Source organism: Corythoichthys intestinalis, chromosome 20 (genome assembly GCF_030265065.1).
Source record: "Corythoichthys intestinalis isolate RoL2023-P3 chromosome 20, ASM3026506v1, whole genome shotgun sequence".
Taxonomy (NCBI): domain Eukaryota; kingdom Metazoa; phylum Chordata; class Actinopteri; order Syngnathiformes; family Syngnathidae; genus Corythoichthys; species Corythoichthys intestinalis.
The window spans coordinates 32,382,086-32,400,573 of NC_080414.1; the positions used below are offsets into that span (position 1 = coordinate 32,382,086).

Here is an 18,488-nt window from a genome sequence, read left to right on the forward strand (position 1 = left end):
GTCGCAAATCTCACACGATCCCGTGCTGCTGTGACGTAAACGCTCGAGCCTAATAGCATTTAAGCTAGCGGACTTTTGCTATCTAAGTTAGCCAATTGTTCTTTTGTTGTACTTAGATCCTCATTTATTGTTTTTTAAACCGTTTGAGGCTCAGCTCAGGCATTTTAATTCTTTATGTTCCTTTTCCGATTACTCGGTTATTCGAACTAACAAGTTCATCGATTAATCGACGACTAAAATAACCTATAGCTGCAGCCCTAGAATAAACTAACATATTTTTGTGAAATTGCAGGTTCTCATTTCACAAGGTATCTACGGTAAATGATCAAGAACACAGCTATAGTATCTCAACACATTAAAATTATATTACAAAACTATGTTTGTTTGCTTGTAATGGATTGGACAGACAAAATGACCAAAAGTAGCACTGTTGGACTGTCCCATTTTTAAAAATGTCAGCAATACAAGTGGCAATATAAGGTATGTTATCCAATGACAAACACATTATTTCTTAGATTAAATTATAGACAAATACTTAGTTCTGTCAATAAAACAAAAACACGTATATGGAAAAGCGAGATGAGTGTTTTAGGTTAATTTAAAAGCAGTTACGTTTTTTCCTATGCATGACCATCATCATGTGAAGATGATTAAAAAATTATTAAAAGAGAGGTGTTATAAATTTTACCTTCAATTTCCTCAACTGTCAGAATGAGTGAAAGCAGCGAGAAATGGAATTGAGCATGTTAGCGTGAAGGTTGGGTTTCATTGTAAACATATAAGATTTCAGAAAAAAGGGGGGAAAAGAGGAGACACCTACCAAAGTCTACAGCCACATCATCTTAAAAAAGCAAAACAAAAATTAATTGCTTTCATAAAGAGTCATTTCACTAACTTGAGCTAGTTCTGTGTAGTCAAAGCTAATGTTGCACACAAAACAGTAGACAGAAACTCACAGTCCAACACACAGAAGAAACCTAGGATCTGGAAAACATTGATTAACTACTATAACTACGTACATTAACACAAGGGATGTTGTGATAATATATCAAAAAGGTGATATATCGCGATACCTTGTGGCCCATTATCGATAAGCTCCCACCAAGAATCGATATATCTTTCTAAAAGGTTGCCACTGTTTTAAAAAAAAGGAATTAACAGGTTGCTACCAAAATCTTCCATCAGAATAGTGTCTATGGTAGCTCACTGGCTGCCTTTTACGGTGCAAGACATCCAATTCATTCTGACTGGACTGGACATCTAGTGCCATCAATGGCACTGAAACCAGAGCATTTACAGCCAGTCTTTTGTGGGCATTGACTGGTCACTTCCTGTTCATTTTGGGGCATTTAGAGGTTATTTCCTGTTGATTTGGAGTCACTTCTTATTCATTTGTGGACAATCTTGAATCACTCCCTTTTTTGGTAACCCAAAGTAAGCAGGAAGTGACCTGTAAATGCCCCAGAATCAACAGTAAGTGACCCATAAATGCCCAGGGGGTAAAGGAAGTGACCAAAAATGAACAGGCAATGACGTGAAATGTCCCAAAGATTAACTCATTGGCTGCCACTGACGGCCATGGATGAATGAACATTCCCTGCTATCCCTCCCACTTCAAACGGATTGGACGTCTACTAGTGACAAACTCGTTCCAATTCACAGCAGAAGGATGAAAATAGCTTTTTTTCTGTTTATTAGTTGTTTTGTAGAATATCCAAGAATCATTTCCTGACCCATCCTTTGATCCATCCATTATCTACCGGTTAAGTCGGGGTCGGGTCGCTGGCGGAGGCAGGTTTAGCAGGGAACCCAGATTCTTCCCTCTCACCAGTGACTTCAATCAGCTCCCAAAACGTTCCGAGGCCAGCCGAGAGACATATGCTAGGTTCAGACCGCAGGACTTAATGCACGAATCCGATTTTTTTGTGTTTTTCCGGCTCGAGTGAGGCGTTAAATTGACAGTCTGAACGTAGATGTGGACCATTTCAAATTCGATCTGGGTCACTTTCGTATGTTGTTTAAATCCCATCTGGGCCACATTTTCCAGAATGTGGCGGCTGTCTGAACTGTCCAGTCTCCCAATTCGGAATTCTGCAGCAATTACGTCAGCAAAGAGCGAGAGCAGCACGCAAGATCGCAGCGATGCAGTTGTTCATTAGTGTTAACGCAAAGGATAAGTCTATTAAGGCTCCGTTTCTTACTATGCACCAAATGAGCAATAATTCAGTATTGCTTACATGGCCGAGTCGGGGCAAACTGACACACATACATAAGGCTTATGTGTGTGCGTCATGCATGCACAGTGCGTAGTTATTTGTTTTGATGCTTCTGCGCATGCGGGTCAGTTTGCTCAGCGCGTGTCGAAGTGCGAATTAGTGCGGATGCGTAATACTTGAACGGGCTCAATGGACAAAGGCAGTCTGAATGGGCACGCCAAAAAAAAAAACAGATATGACAAAAAATCGGAATTGTGCATTAAGACCTGCATTATCAACCGAGCCATAGTCTCTTCAGCATGCCCTGGGTTGTCCACAAGGCCTCCTGCTGTTGGGACATGCCTCTCCATGGAAGCGTCCAGCAGGCATCCGAACCAGATGCCCGAGCCACCTCAGCTGGCTCCTCTCAACGCGGAGGAGTAGCGGCTCGAAACTCAATCCTTCCTGGATGACCGAGCTTCTCACCCAAATCTCACTGGAGCAGTTGGCAGCCAAGTGTGAAATGGGATGAAGATCAGCACCTCCAAATCCGAGACCATGGTCCTCAGTCGGAAAAGGGTGCATGGCGTCCACTATCTGGGTCGGGGATGACATCCTGCTCCAAGTGGATGAGTTTAAGTATCTTGGGGTCTTGTTTAAGGATGAGGTCAGGAGGGAGCGGGAGATCGACAGGCAAATTGGTGCAGCGTCTGCAGTGATGCAGACTCTACACAGGTCCGTAGTGGTAAAGAAGGAGCTGAGCCAGAATGTGAAGCTCTCGATTTACCAGTCGATCTCCGTTCCTACTCTCACCTATGCTCACCACCCACAGCTCGTGACCGAAAGGACAAGATCCCGGATACAAGTGGCTGAAATGAGCTTCCGCCGCAGGGTTTCCAATCTCTCTCTTAAGATTTCCTGACCCATGTATCGATAATTATTGTGAGATCATCGTGATTGTGAGGCTTGTATCGCAAATCGTATCGTATTGTGAGGTACCCAGAAACACAAGTTCAGAAAATTCAGTGAAAGATTACACAGAACAATTTTGTTGAAAGAACAGTGCCTGTCAAATGCTGTACTTGTAGTCTTTTAGTTGGTTTGTTTCAATAACATTGAATGTTAGATCTACACCTAGTAAGGAATGCACATAATTGAGACATGTTATATGCATTGTCTGAATTTTTGTGTCACAACTAGGGCTATCAAAATTATCGCGTTAACGGGCGGTAATTAATTTTTTAAATTAATCACGTTAAAATATTTGACGCATTTAACGAACATGCCCCGCTCAAACAGATTAAAATGACAGCACAGTGTAATGCCCGCTTGTTATTTGTTTTTTTTTTGGGTTATGTCGCCCTCTGCTGGCGCTTGGGTCCGACTGATTTTATGGGTTTCAGCACCATGAGTGAGCATTGTGTAATTATTGACATCAACAATGGCGAGCTACTAGTTTATTTTTTAATTGAACACTTTACAAATTTTATTAAAACGAAAACATTAAGAGGGATTTTAATATAAAATTTCTATAACTTGTACTAACATTTATCTTTAAAGAACTACAAGTCTTTCTATCCATGGATTGCTTTAAGAGAATGTTAATAATGTTAATGCCGTCTTGTTGATTTATTGTTATAATAAACAAATACAGTACTTATGTACTGTATGTTGAATTTATATATCCATCTTGTGTCTTATCTTTCCATTCCAACAATAATTTACAGAAAAATATGGCATATTTTATAGATGGTTTGAATTGCGATTAATTACGATTAATTAATTTTTCAGCTGTAATTAACTTGATTAAAAATTTTAATCGTTTGACAGCCCTAGTCATAACCCAAGAAGTATGCAAAAATGCATTCCACCCTTCATCTACAGTATGTATTTTTTATTCATGCAAGGCATAAAACAACATTAGATTTATTTATTCTGTTTCAAATAGTTTTTTTTTTTTTTTTTTAACCTCATACAACTGAAACTTACAGGATCGCCGAATCGAAGACCTCTGGATTGGGAGAATTGCAGAAGAACTTCGCAACGCAAGTCTCCTGTAACATAGGCAGTCGCAAAACAGTCAAAAATAGGTCATTCCGCATTTCGAGTTAGAAGCGGGAAAGTTCTTTGTACTTTCCCCCCCTCACCTTTCTTGAAACTGTTTGGACGGGATTAAACCAGCGCGGGGGTTCACGTCCCCTTCGTGTTTCGCTTGCCACCAGGTTGCATCATCTTGACTCATGATCTGAAGAATGGAGCCCTTTTTGAAGGCCAGTCCAGCCTCCTTACATGGGATGGTTTTGTCGTCTCTTGGGTCATAATCAAAGAGTGCCTTCACAAACATCTGAACAATAAAGACGACAAAGGAAAGAAGGAACAACAAGTGGAGGAATGCTTTTTGTTACTTTCTTTACATTCTGAAGGGCAAGTATTCTAAGAAGGTCATTCGAGTTTGTCAATTAATTCGTGTCAAGAAAACAATCAGTGATGATGATCAAAAAAACTAATCTTTACATACCAAGGAATAAAATAAATGCATGTAGCGTTGTGTATCTAATAATGATTCTACTTTGCATGGCAAAAACTGTATCCCATTAATATAACTATATCCCAATAGTAACTTGCCTATTTTTGATATTTGACTTTTGAAGGACAGAAAAACTACCACAAATGCAATAATTTCAAACGGCGATATATTGTCTCGTAAGTTATTGCCAATATGCGATTTTATTGTCATTTTATTTTTCAACCAATTGAACCACTAATGTAGTGACAATACATCCTGATAAATTACCCATTCAAATGCAATAAATTGTTATTATTAAATACAACAAACTATATTAAAAATTATATTAATGAAAAAAAAACACACACACAATGCATAACAAAAGTTAGCTAAGTGCAGAATATGAAATAAGTGGGAAACCCAACGCCGTTTTTGTTCTCAGCCAATTAGAGCCCATCAAAAGTGTATATTTGATCCAAAATGACTGTCATCTTGTCCTTCAAAGTCCACATGCTAGCAAATTTGAAGCCAAATAATTCATTGCCAATCAGATTTTTCATAATAAGTGTCATTTCAAAGCTATTCTTGGTGTAGAATGTGAATTATGTGAGATTAACTCCAGAAATTTTATTTACATGTTGAACATGATGTGGTTTTATTTTGAAATGTTCACCGGAAGGATGTTCGCTAAACCGCAAACCGTAAGCTTTATACTCAGTTAAAGAAAAATAGAGCACTTGTCTTCAAATTTCGTCATGCATGTCAGTAATTGATTTTTTTCTTTTTTTTTTTTTTTTCGCATTGTTTGCAAATGCTGTAAACGACTTTTCATGGTTGAAGTGTCACTTCTTAAGTTTGAGTTTTGGAGAAGACTGCCAATGTTGTACAGCAGTCTGGTTAGTACACTGTCTTTTGTCCATTAGCCTCAATGTAGCAATGCTATCATTTTACAATGTTTAATATAGATGTGTTTCATTTTTTTGTATATCTGAACTTTAATTCTATGGTGTATTGATGGCCAATAAACGTCTGTGCAACGAACTGGAGTCTGATATGCAACCAACACGAACATGTGCCGAGTGCACGCAGCACATACACACACAAATGTATGCAGGTCGGAAAAATTACTGACCTCATTTTGATTTAGCGTGCGCTAAACTGACTTATTGCATATCACGACAGGCTTAACAGTCACAACTTAATCAGTTCTGGCCCACCTTTGGCTCCTTGGTTATTACATCTTCCTTGACCCCGGGAACAATTTTGAAAGTAATGGCACCTTGTGACTGGGCCTGAATAGTGAATGAGACAAGATAGAAACAATGGGTTATGTGACTTATACATATCTAATTTGAGGATGGTTCTACTTGGAAAAACTACAGGACATTATGTCACTTTCCATAGGTAGCGCCATGCAAGTGATCAAAATGCCAAGAAATATTACGGAGAGATATGGAAATCACAGATTCCTGGATGAGTGGAAGGAAGAATTTCCCACACAAATGAGAAATGTTATAATGGCAAAGGAAATGGAGAAGTCCTGAAAGGACAGGTCGTACCAGAATACGTATAATTTCCTCTGGTTTCTTGTCATCCACTGGGATTCCATTGACCTCCTTCAGCTCATCCCCGACATGAATAAGGCCTGTTACACAAAACAAATCACAAGCTACGTATTGAAATTTACTACATTATTTTATATTTACTGTATTGTTATTGACTGTGCTACTGCTTTTTTAGCCACGAAAAACTCATGGAACGGTTTTAGGTAGTGCTGCAACCATTCATCGATTCGATTAGAGTGGGGCTGTAATAGTTTGGTTTTAAAGTGTTTGCATTTAGTTTTATTGATTTGGGTCGATACAATGCCCTCTAGTGGAAACAGTCAATATGACAACTCATCTAACATGGCTGTTCAGACCAACATAAAATTGTTAGTTTTTGTTTGAGCTAATATGATTGTTTTAGAGCTGAAACGAATACTCGAGCAACTCGAGTAACTCGAGTTTAAAAACTGATCCGAGTAGTTTTATTCACCTCGAGTAATCGTTTATTTTGACAGCTCTAAGCATCACGTTTTGCTCAGACTACTTTTAATGCGGGACAACACGCTGATGTCACGTGCGTAGAGGAAGAAGCAAAAAAAAAAAACTTACTGCAGCCGACAACCGCTACAAACGACGCCGACGTTGCTAAATACTAGCCCGCACATGCTACATTAGTTGCAGCTAGCGTCTGGTAAGTCTCATAGAGATCACATGTATGTTGAACTAGATGCGCAATGACAGACTAGGCCGCGTCTGGGCAGCGTTAGCAAACAGCCGCCATCTTAAAGCAGTAGAGCGCTAAGCGCTAATAAAGAGCGCTAAGCGCTAATATATAAGGTTAACGTTACTGTCACTACTAGCTCATCTTACGTTAGCCCTGCGGAGGGCTAGGTTTCAATCAATTAAAACCACTATTGATGCGTGGCTAACGTGTCTTACATACAGGCTTTAACATAACATAGCGTTGTGGAGTGATAAGGGTGTCAAATAAAAACTCAATAATGCTAACTATCAATTTTAGCTCAGTAGTCATTGCTGGATAAAACACCAAGTAGCACTAGTCCCTAATGTGCTCCAATACAGCCTGTATCATACATTTATTTTGAACAGTGCAAAAACTCAAAATCCTATCAGGACCTTAACTAGAACTTGACACAAATAGAAATTCAATTGAAAAACGTGGGGGAAAATCCTAACTTTTAAGTGATGTGTGTTATCAAGCGTAAAGGCATTTTTAGGTGTGTGTATATATATATATACATATATATATATATATATATATATTAAATAAGATCTAAAGGTTTTTTGAGTGAAAGCAGTGAATTAGTCTTTTTTTTTTTAAATTCTAGTTACATCTGAGATGCAATTGTTCGCTGTTTTCAACAATATACATAAAAAATAAAGACAATGATTGACTGAAAATGATAAAATGTCTTGTTTTCTCATGTAAATCTATAATTGCTCTTCACCTAAAAATATATTTGTTTTATCCGATTACTCGATTAATCGATAGAATTTTCAGTCGATTACTCGATTACTAAAATATTCGATAGCTGCAGCCCTAGATTGTTTATGCATTCGTAATTTAGTTTAGAGGTACAGTATAATTGGCAGGGTTTTTTTTTTTTGTGGGAATGTGTTCTGACAATTTGTTAAGCGCATTGTTAAAAAAAAAAAAAAAAAAAACGTTACCATTTTATAGTATTTAAGCGAGCGGACTTTTGCTGTGCAAGTTAGCTATTTGTTTCTTTTGTTGTACTTCAAACCTCATTTCTTTTTTAAAACTCAGGTATTTTCATTTAATATGAAATGCATTAAATGCGTTAAATGCATTTTTTCGCTCTTGTGAAATGAAAATGCAATCCTGCATAGCTTTAATTTTATTTTGTATTGTATTCTCATTTAGTCTTTTGAAAGTGCAATCTTAGCAAACCTTTGCTTTACATCTGCTAAAATTGATTCTGCAACGCATTAAATGTTCCTGATCCGATTATTCGATAATTCGAACGAACTAATTAATAGATTAATTGATTACTTAAATAATCGCTAGCTCCAGCCCTACCTTTAGGTTACCTACAGTTGACAGTCTATGCCTTTCAATTGCTTTTTTTGTTTCCACAACTTGCAATAGTAAAAATGCTGATCAATGCCATATCACATTCAATGAATTCAAGCACAGTTTTCAGATATGTACCACTTCTGTCTGCAGCCCCTCCTTTCATGATTCTGGCCACGAGGATGGCTCCCGTGAGATCATCTTGCTTTATCGTTGCTCCCTACAAAGAGTACATGACAGGAATAAATACAGGTATTTACTTTATACATGGCATATCTAAAAAAAAACAGAAGACAACGTGGTGATCAGTGTTGATGGACTGCCATAAGCAAGTCAAATGGCTTGAAAAATAACATGCAGACATGGCTAGATAATAATAACAAGACCTTCCTATGTTGAATAGAATAAACATGAAATAATTATTAATTAAGGCATGATATAAAATAAAATTATTTTAGATCTTTCGGCACATTCACTATATATATATATATATATATATATATATATATATATATATATATATATATATAGGATAGAAGGATAGACTTTAAAATACTGCTGCTGATCCATAAAACACTTAATGACCTTGGACCAGATGAGGCAGCATTCAGTACCTATTCTCCTCACCTCTGGAACAAGTTACCTGAAGCTCTGAAGTGTGCTTAAACCGTTAGCTTCTTTAAATCAGGGCTAAAAATGCTACTGTTTACCATAGCTTATTCAAAATAGCCCATATATTTCAAATTTCAAGTTATAGTTTTCGAGGTACTTCCGCTTTACTTCCGCATTTCTGCTTGCGACTTCCATTTCACACTTTCTCCATCCAAAACAACATTGGAGCTGGAGTAACATAACTCATTAAAATTCCTCAAAAAGACAATTTGGAACCACCGCATCCATCTGCCATCATAACAACATGGGAGGACAACATGTTCATGAAGGCAGATGTGGAACCAAGCCCATGCCACCACAAAGACTGGGTGTTTATGTAGCCATGTTGCCGCTAGTGTTATGGAAGGTATGTTCTTCCTATCCCTGCATTTTCATGTGTCCGATGCTCGAAAAATACTAAAGCTAAAATCTTGCGCATAAAACAAATTATTGTCTCTATAACGGTGGTGATTCTAAGTATGATGACATTTAATTAGGGCCCGAGCACCAACATGGTGCGAAGGCCCTATTGTTATGCTAAGGATTATTATTATTCTTTTTTCATGGCAAATGAAAATCGCCCATTTGGAGGTCTTAACATGCTCAAGAGGGTTAGGGTTAGGGTTAGGTCACTAACTAGGCTTACTCACCAAAATTTGCACAAACATGCAGATTCGCGAAAATTTCGATAATTTGGCAACGTTGTGAAAAAATATCAAAAAATGGCTCAATGGCGCCCCCTGGAATTTTTAAAAAAGGCCTTTCCATTTAGATTTTTTCAACGTAGAGCAATGAAATTTGGGGAGTCGATACTTTGTGTAAAAATGCTTCAAAAAGTCTCTTGCACCCATATTCCAAACCCAAAAGGAAATCGGGTATTTTGGATTGAATATTGAAAAACATGCCATTTTTGTCGAAAACCAGGGTGCACGTTTGAGACCATTGCGCCGAGGCAGTTAGTTGGATCCTCCTCAAAATTGGTGAGACTCTTCATGAGACATATGAGATGTTAAGTTATCAAAATGGTGAGTTTTCATTCATCCTGACCTGGGCGGAGTACCAAAATCGGGTTTATTTGGGGATTAGGGTTAGGGTTTAGGGTTAGGGCTTCTTCAGGGCAAATGAAAATGGCCAAATTGAAGTTCTGAACATGCTCGAAAACTCACCAAAATTAGCACATATGAAAATGGTGACTTTTCATTCACAGGCCTGACCTGTGCGGGGCGTTTTTTTTGCTAGGGTTAGGGTTTAGGATTAGGTTTCACACTCTGCTACTTCTGTGGAAGAAAAAAATACTATGTATTTTTCGATGAAATATTTGAGGGATTAAACTACTTCTTCTGTGGGAGAAAAAAATACTATGTACTTTTCAATGAAATATATTAGGGATAAATTGGTTCATCTGATGACAGCAGTGAAGAACTGCTTTGACTCATTAAGGCTGTTGCTTTACACTCTGCTACTTCATCTGTAGGAGAAAAAAAGATACAATGTATTTTTCATCGTGCCAAAGTCGATGGGGTCCCAAAGTCGTACTTTTTGACAAAACACCAAATTCAGAAAATGACCAATAACTCCACGATACAAAACACCAAATTCAGAAAATAACTAATAACTCCCCGATACAACGTTCAATCTTTTTCATATTTGGCATGTACGTGATGTATCCCAGCCTGAACTCGACTTCATTGAAATATCACCCATTAGGCCTGGCGCCCCCTGCTGGGAACAGGAAATGTCCTTTTTTACGAGACCGACTCCTCCTGGAAGGGAAAAAAACCTAATGAGCCCCAGAAAAATCACCGAAAATAAATTGGAGAAATTATTACTATTATTATTATTAGGTGGTTGATATGTCTTATTTTCTTGTATTATTCTTTTTTCATGGCAAATGAAAAGGACCCTTGCTTTTTTGACACTATGTCGAAGCGTAGGCTAAATGTATTTAGCATCCCCCCCCAAAAAAATCAATGAAAAGAAATTGGAGAAATCGATAAGCTTTTTAAATGAATTAAGATTCGCTATTGGAGCTGGAATTACCGAGGACAGCGGGAGATAGCCCGTCTGGAGGCCGCCAAGGGTCTCTGTAATGTCGTGTGAAAGTTTGGCGAGGCTCCCTTAAGCCGCTCCAGAGCTCTGCTGTCTGATATCAAATTCTCATATGCTCCACCTTTGTTAATATTTTTATAATAATTTTATGAAATGTGATTTATTGACCTGTTTTTCACATGCACCAATCGTTTTAAATAAAATGAGAAATTGTATCATATTGTCCAAAAGTTTTATTGCGATCAATATCTGCAATAAAAAAGAATGACATACTATTTTTTGTTTATGTGTACATACCTCATAGTATTTCCTTGTAACAAGTGTCAGCCTTTCTGAATTCGGCAACCGCAATATTATTTGTAATTTCACCTCATTTTGGTCACTCAAGTGGCCGGCGTATCAATCTACACCTCACGTTAACACAGGCTCCACAGGTTGTTAGAATTTTGTCCAAGAATGATCAAGGAAGTGATAAGAACAAACACATAATCTTTTAGGTGAATTCTTAACTACATCCTTAACTTATTGTCTGCAGCTGGTTTTGATTTAAGGCGTAGAGCCACACTGGCGCATTGTAGCTACTAGCTGGTCGCTGAACAAAACATTATACTTCCAACCATATATATATATATATATATATATATATATATATATATATATATATATATATATATATATATACAGTATATAGGTGCTTCCAGGAGTTCAAGTACAGCACCGAAAGTCTCGGAGTCTCATCTACGTCGTGCTGAATCTATTTTTGGATCCTCCCCATTTTCCTCTGGTTTTATTTTGCAGTTTTAACTTTGTCAACACACTACTTACGTCAACCACACTTCATGTTGTTCTGTCAAAACCGGAAGTTCGGAGCAGAAATTGTCAAAGATGGCGACGCCTATGTTTCGCTCAGGAAACTTGTTTAAATGAGTGTTGCTTTTCATTCAATTTTTTGTTTTATTTTACTGTTTTAATTTTTTTAGTTTTATGTAATGTACAGCACTTTGAATGACATTGTGTTGAATTTTGCAATACAAATAAATTTGCCTACTCAATAAAACTATTAAGGTAGCAGGCAGCTACCAGTGTCAAGTGTATGAATTTACGTAGTTTTCTGGCAAGCACATGATTGTGTATTCAGTCATATACAGATTTAAAATGATGGAGGGGATTATCTTACCAGTGGTTCCTTGTTTTTAACTAGTCTTATGATCTTTACAGAATCCTCATCATCATTGATGTCTTCAGGCATTGGAGGTAGTTTAGGGTCATAGTTTTTTTGTGCCACCATATCATGGACTGATAAAAGACTCTGGAAGAATTCAATAAAGAACACACACTTTTTACGATAGAAAAATACCTTCATTAGAAGATGCTTAAACTGAGAATTAAGTGGGGCATTACATCAAGCAACTTTGATATGTACCGTATTGGCCCGAATATAAGACAGCCCTGATTATAAGACGACCCCCTCTTTTTCAAGACTCAAGTTTGAAAAAAGACTTTTTGAACACCAAATTAATTTTTATACAGAAAACAATTACAGTACATCTGAAACAAATGACAATATAACAATATATTTGAGAGAAAAAGCTAGTTATTTTGCCTCATTCAAATCTTAATATCTGAACATTTAAATATGTAAACTAAAGTGCAATCACATTCTTAAATGAATGGCTTCTGGTTTTTGAAATGTAAATAAACCAATCCATTGTGATAAAACAACAAAATTGCAATAACTGCATTAACCATCAAAGTATAAGGAGTACAAGTAAAGAATAAGGAGGAAACATTGCAATAAAATAATGCAAACTGATTGAACTTGAGAGTAGCTGAAATCTGTCATGACAGAATATCGCTTCAATGATATCTGGCGCCATCTAGCGTCGTGAATGGGGATAATGTCTAGACTGCGAATATAAGACGACCCCCACCTTTTCAGTCTTATTTCAATGCAAAAAACACCCTCTTATGTTCGGGCCAATACGGTACTTTAGAATTGCTTTAATTTGAACATTCGAGTAAAATTACTAGTTTGCATTATTATACAGTAAAATTACAAGCAAGATTATGTATATATACATAATAGGGTAATAAATGTGATGTTAGCAATAATTTGTATGGACTTGAAATTATGAAGCGACAAGGACAATGAAAATGTGGCCCAAGAGCGTAACACAGATGCAAGTGCAGTAAGGTAGTCACTCCACTGTTGTGAAAATGAGGTAAAAGATCCTTTTGGGCACTTAAAATATTACCTTACCTTCAAGTGGGGTTTGGCCAGTAGCTTTAGAAGCTCATTTATTTCTGCATTAACTGATTTTCTTTGAAGCTCATCAGTCAACTGAAAAAGAAAATTTCTTAGTTTATTCATTTATCCATCAATCAATCGATCCAAAGTCACCCGAGAAATACGTTTCAATGCTTATGTATTGTGCAAAATTAATACAGGCCTCCATTTTGTGGTCTTTTCTCCCTTTGCTTGTGTTGAACCACTTACTTGACTACACAGACTTGCAGCATTGTTCAAAACAGGAGTGGGTTTGCGCTCTTCATATTGCTGCAGTTCATCATGAATCTGAAAAGAAGATTGTTTTTATTACTGTATTCGGTGAGAAGCAAAGGGATGTGGAGTGACCAGTGTTGGAATGTAACGAAGGAAAAGTACTTTGTTACTGTACTTAAATACATTTTTGTGTATCTGTACTTTACTTGAGTAAAAATATGAAGTGGTAATTTTTTACTTTTACAGCAGGTAACTGTACTTTTTCTCCAATACTTTTCAAATTGTCACCTGCGTTACAAGTTACCTTTGTTTGTTTTCTTTTTTTCTCATTGTGAATTGATAGTTTTGTTTTCATGCCTCCGGCGGTGTCAATAAGCCCTAGCAACTACACCGTAACTAGAGTACAAGCAAGATTAGGCAGATGAACAAGATATTGACCAATAAAAACCAGCACACTCCTGTACAGTAGGTGGCGGTATGCACCTGATAGTAGCTTACAATCTGCAAGTTTTTGAGCTTGTTAAGCTTCTGTTTACAGTGCATTTTCTGGTTCTTTTTGAATATTGACTCAGATCTTTATGCATGTACAGTGGGGCAAATAAGTATTTAGTTAACCACTAATTGTGCAAGTTCTCCCACTTGAAAATATTAGAGAGGCCTGTGATTGTCAACATGGGTAAACCTCAACCATGAGAGACAGAATGTGGAAAAAAAAAACAGAAAATCACATTGTTTGATTTTTAAAGAATTTATTTGCAAATCATGGTGGAAAATAACTATTTGGTCAATACCAAAAGTTCATCTCAGTACTTTGTTATGTTCCCTTTGTTGGCAATAACGGAGGCCAAACGTTTTCTGTAACTCTTCACAAGCTTTTCACACACTGTTGCTGGTATTTTGGCCCATTCCTCCATGCAGCTCTCCTCTAGAGCAGTGATGTTTTGGGGCTGTCATTGGAAACACGGACTTTCAACTCCCTCCACAGATTTTCTACGGGGTTGAGATCTGGTGACTGGCTAGGCCACTCCAGGACCTTGAAATGCTTCTTACGAAGTCACTCCTTTGTTGCCCTGGCTGTGTGTTCGGGATCATTGTCATGCTGAAAGACCCAGGCACATAAATTGATGTATGCGGGGTGTCCAGGGAAGTTGTATGCATCCTTCTGCAGCTGGAAACAGGACATGTTTAAATCCGAACTGTTTTATACACTCCCAACAGCATGTAATAAATAAATTTTCTTCCTTCACAGTTTAGTCGGTCAATGGGCTTATTTTACAAGGATACTCATAGACAATTTGGTTTCCAGCTGCTGGGGAACATATGCAACTTTTTTTTTGGAACACCCTATATATTATCAGACTTGGAACAATTAAGGAACTATGCGTAAATAATACACTTCACCGGTCCTTGGCATACATCTAATGGTGTTTGATAAACCTCTTCTTCTGTCAGCTTTACAGGTGGAGTTTGTTGGCGTCCTGCCCTGGGCCGTCCCGTCGCCGGTCTTGGCCCCCGGGATTTTCGGCCGGGGCTTGTCTGGTTGCGTCTGGCTGTGCGGGGGTCCCGTCGGGCGCGCGCTGGTGTCGTGGGCGGGTGGGGGGGCCGCGCGGGTGCCGGTCCGGGGCCGCGGCCCTTCCCCGGCCGGCCGGGGTGGGGTGGAGGTAGGGTGGGGGCCGGGGGGTGCATGCAGCAGCCATGGTTCCCTCCCAGGTCCGCCCGGCCGGAGCCGCGTCTCCCTGTACCGGGTGCCGGGGAGGTGCCCTCTGGTGTCATGCCGCGCGCCCCTCATGGCCCGGGGGTGGGTTGTGGGGGGCACGCTTCCGTCCCCTTGGTCTGCTTCCGGCCCTGTCCGCCTCCCTGGGCCGCGGCGGCCGCTGCTGCCCCCCGGCCGGCGGGGTCGTTGGCAGGGCCTCTTGGGGCCCGCGGGGCCTTGGGTGAGGCTTGCTGTCCCTTGCCGGTGGGGTGGACCTACCCTGGTCGCCGGCGCTTGGTGTGGCGCCTGCTCGGAGTGTGGGGTGGGTGCTCGGTGGGTGGGAGGGGGGTGGGCGGTCGCGGAGGCGCCGTGGGTGGTCTGGGGCGGAGATTGATCGGGGCCCTGATGCCTCTTCCGCCCTGCGGCCGGTGGTTCTGGTGGACGGGGCCACGCCCGCGGGAGCCTGCCTCTTAACTCACGCACTTCTCACTTCGGCACTGTAAATATTTTTCACCCTGGCACTTACATGCTCATACATTTCTCCGGGGAGAGTTGGGACGGGGCTTTACAGTCCCGCCCCGGCTCCCCCCTGTTTTTAATGCCCCACACACCAAGGTTGTGGGATGGTTGGGACCTGTTGGGGGTGGGGGCACCTCACGGCTGCCTCCTCACCACAGGCCCCGCCATCTCTGCACCTTTTTTAAATGCACCACACATCATACTCCACAGGAGGGCTCTGGCAAAGGGCGGTGGGACGGGCGGCTGGGCAGAAGCTCCATGCTGCGGTCCCACTGCCCCAAGCCAAGCTCTCCTATTTTAATGCATACATTGCACTACCCTCCCCTCACACCCCCATCACGGTGCTGGGTGATGGCTGCCAGTCGGGAACCTGGCAGCCACAGTAATAGGGTGGTAGGTGGGTCCCACACTTTTTCTATATGGCGTGGCTCCTGGGGTGTGGCCTCCCCTCTGCCTCGGCTGCCGGCCGCGGGAGTAGGTTGGGGGGTCGGGTCTCCGATCTTGCATCGCCCCGTGGCAGTTCCTGGGCGTTCTCCTGCCTCCGCCTTCCCCTCTCTTCTCTGGCTGGGCATCCGCCCTGCGCTCCGTCACGGGTCGCTGGCTGGGCGCCGGTGTATCGGCGGGGTGTCGTCTGCACCGGCGGGGGACCCTGCCTTGCCTGGGGCTTGGTGGGCCGCTGGGGGTCCCGTGGCGTGTCGTGCCGGTTGGGGGGCTGCGGCTGTGGCTCGTGGCCCGGGTGGGCGGGTGGGGGTGGGTGTAGGCGTGGGGTTGGTGATGCGTCCCCTCCTGCCATCCCTGAAGGCCGGTTGATGGGTGCGCGGGTGGCCCGGGGGACCACCCTGGGTCCCGGGGGGGGGGGGGGGGGGGGGGGGGGCGATGGCTCCTTTGCTGGGCTGCGGGAGGAGGGATGGGCTGCGCATGGCCCCCCGCCCCCCCTCCCTCCCCGGGCTGGTTGGGTGGGGGCCGTGGCCCTGGGTTGGCGCCCGCGCGGCTTCTCCGCCCGTCTGCGTGGCTGTCGCGCGCCCGGTGGGGCCTGCGTGCTGCTGGATGTGGTAGGGCATGCTCTGGTTGGGGGTCCCGGTGCCGGGATTGGCGATGCGGTGGCGTAGGGTTGGTCGCCAACGGGCTTACACTCATAAGAGATTCACACGATTACTGGGTTCTAGATCACAGAACTGATTTGTGTACACTCTACCCCTTTTAATCACTTAGCTTATAGACACCCCCACCCCCATTCTCCTCTTTCACTGGCCAATAGGCCCCCACATGGTGTAAACCGGAAATACATCTCGCTGACGATAGCACCAGCATATTAGTAACTAGTTTAGATGTGCAATGTATTTCTAGTTGTTGTTTGTGTATGTGTTTCTTTTCCTTCTTCTCTTGTATTTCTTTTCTTCTGTCTCCCCATAATCCCTTCCTGTTCGCTGCTTTGTCATAATAAAAAGGTATTTTGAATGATCACAATGGGAGTATGTCAGACTCTCAATGTGAAACATTAAAACTGTTCAGAATCCGGGCACTTAGACTTCCATTCTCTGTGTCAAACAGCTGAACAGGACAGGTTTTTTTAAAAAAAAAAAAAAAAAAAAAAAAAAAAGAAAGACCCAGCCACATCTCATCTTAAATGCCCTTGCTGATGGAAGGAGATTTTCACTCAAAATCTCTAGATACATGGCCCCATTCATTTATTCCTTTACACAGATCAGTCGTCCTGGTCCCTTTGCAGAAAAACAGCCCCAAAGCATGATGTTTCTACCCCCATGCTTCACAGTGGGTATGGTGTTCTTCGGATGCAATTCAGTATTCTTTCTCCTCCAAACACGAGAACCTGCGTTTCTACCAAAAAGTTGTATTTTGGTTTCATCTGACCATAACACATTCTCCCAGTCCTCTTCTGGATCATGCAAATGCTCTCTAGCGAACCGCAGACGGGCCTGGACGTGTACTTTCTTCAGCAGGGCGACACGTCTGGCAGTGAAGGATTTGAGTCCCTGGCGGCGCATTGTGTTACTGATAGTAGCCTTTGTTACTGTGGTCCCAGCTCTCTGTAGGTCATTCAGTAGGTCCCCCCCTGTGGTTCTGGGATTTTTGCTCACCGTTCTTGTTATCATTTTGACACCACGGGGTGAGATCTTGCATGGAGCCCCAGATCGAGGGAGATTATCAGTGGTCTTGTAAGTCTTCCATTTTCTAATAATTGCTCCCACAGTTGATTTCTTTACACCAAGCGTTTTACCTAATGCAGATTCAGTCTTCCCAGCCTGGTGCAGTTCTACAATTTTGTCTTAATGTCCTTCGACAGCTCTTTAATCTTGGCCATAGTGGAGTTTGGAGTGTGACTGACCGAGGTTGTGGACAAGTGTCTTTTATACCGATAATGAGATAAAACAGGTGCCATTAATACAGGTAACAAGTGGAGCCTCGTTAGACCTCGTTAGAAGAAGTTAGACCTCTTTGACAGCCAGAAATCTTGCTTGTTTGTAGGTGACCAAATACGTATTTTCCACTCTAATTTGGAAATAAATTCTTTAAAAATCAAACAATGTGATTTTCTGTTTTTTTTTCCACATTCTGTCTGTCATGGTTGAGGTTTACCCATGTTGACAATTACAGGCCTCTAATCTTTTCAAGTAGGAGAACTTGCACAATTGGTGGTTGACTAAATACTTATTTGCCCCACTGTATGTATGTGTGTGTGTGTGTGTGTGTGTGTGTGCGTGTGTGTGTCTGTGTGTGTGTGTGTGTATATATAATATATATATATAT

At 41.2% G+C, this 18,488-nt stretch overlaps 1 protein-coding gene across 3 annotated transcripts in view; it reads right to left on the reverse strand.

Annotated features, from left to right (window-relative positions):
- mpp7a (MAGUK p55 scaffold protein 7a) overlaps nucleotides 1-18,488 on the reverse strand; it is a 69,518-nt gene that overhangs the window by 12,587 nt on the left and 38,443 nt on the right. Inside the window, exons 4-13 of one of the 3 annotated variants that reach the window (XM_057824449.1) lie at nucleotides 13,502-13,579; nucleotides 13,265-13,345; nucleotides 12,182-12,313; nucleotides 8,443-8,524; nucleotides 6,261-6,346; nucleotides 5,919-5,993; nucleotides 4,343-4,539; nucleotides 4,185-4,249; nucleotides 821-841; nucleotides 689-703 (exon numbers count right to left, since the gene is read on the reverse strand). In XM_057824449.1, the coding sequence (XP_057680432.1) occupies nucleotides 689-703; nucleotides 821-841; nucleotides 4,185-4,249; nucleotides 4,343-4,539; nucleotides 5,919-5,993; nucleotides 6,261-6,346; nucleotides 8,443-8,524; nucleotides 12,182-12,313; nucleotides 13,265-13,345; nucleotides 13,502-13,579 (832 nt within the window). The remainder of the gene's footprint in view (nucleotides 1-688; nucleotides 704-820; nucleotides 842-4,184; nucleotides 4,250-4,342; nucleotides 4,540-5,918; nucleotides 5,994-6,260; nucleotides 6,347-8,442; nucleotides 8,525-12,181; nucleotides 12,314-13,264; nucleotides 13,346-13,501; nucleotides 13,580-18,488) is intronic. The other 2 variants (XM_057824450.1, XM_057824451.1) reach the window with 2 other exon arrangements.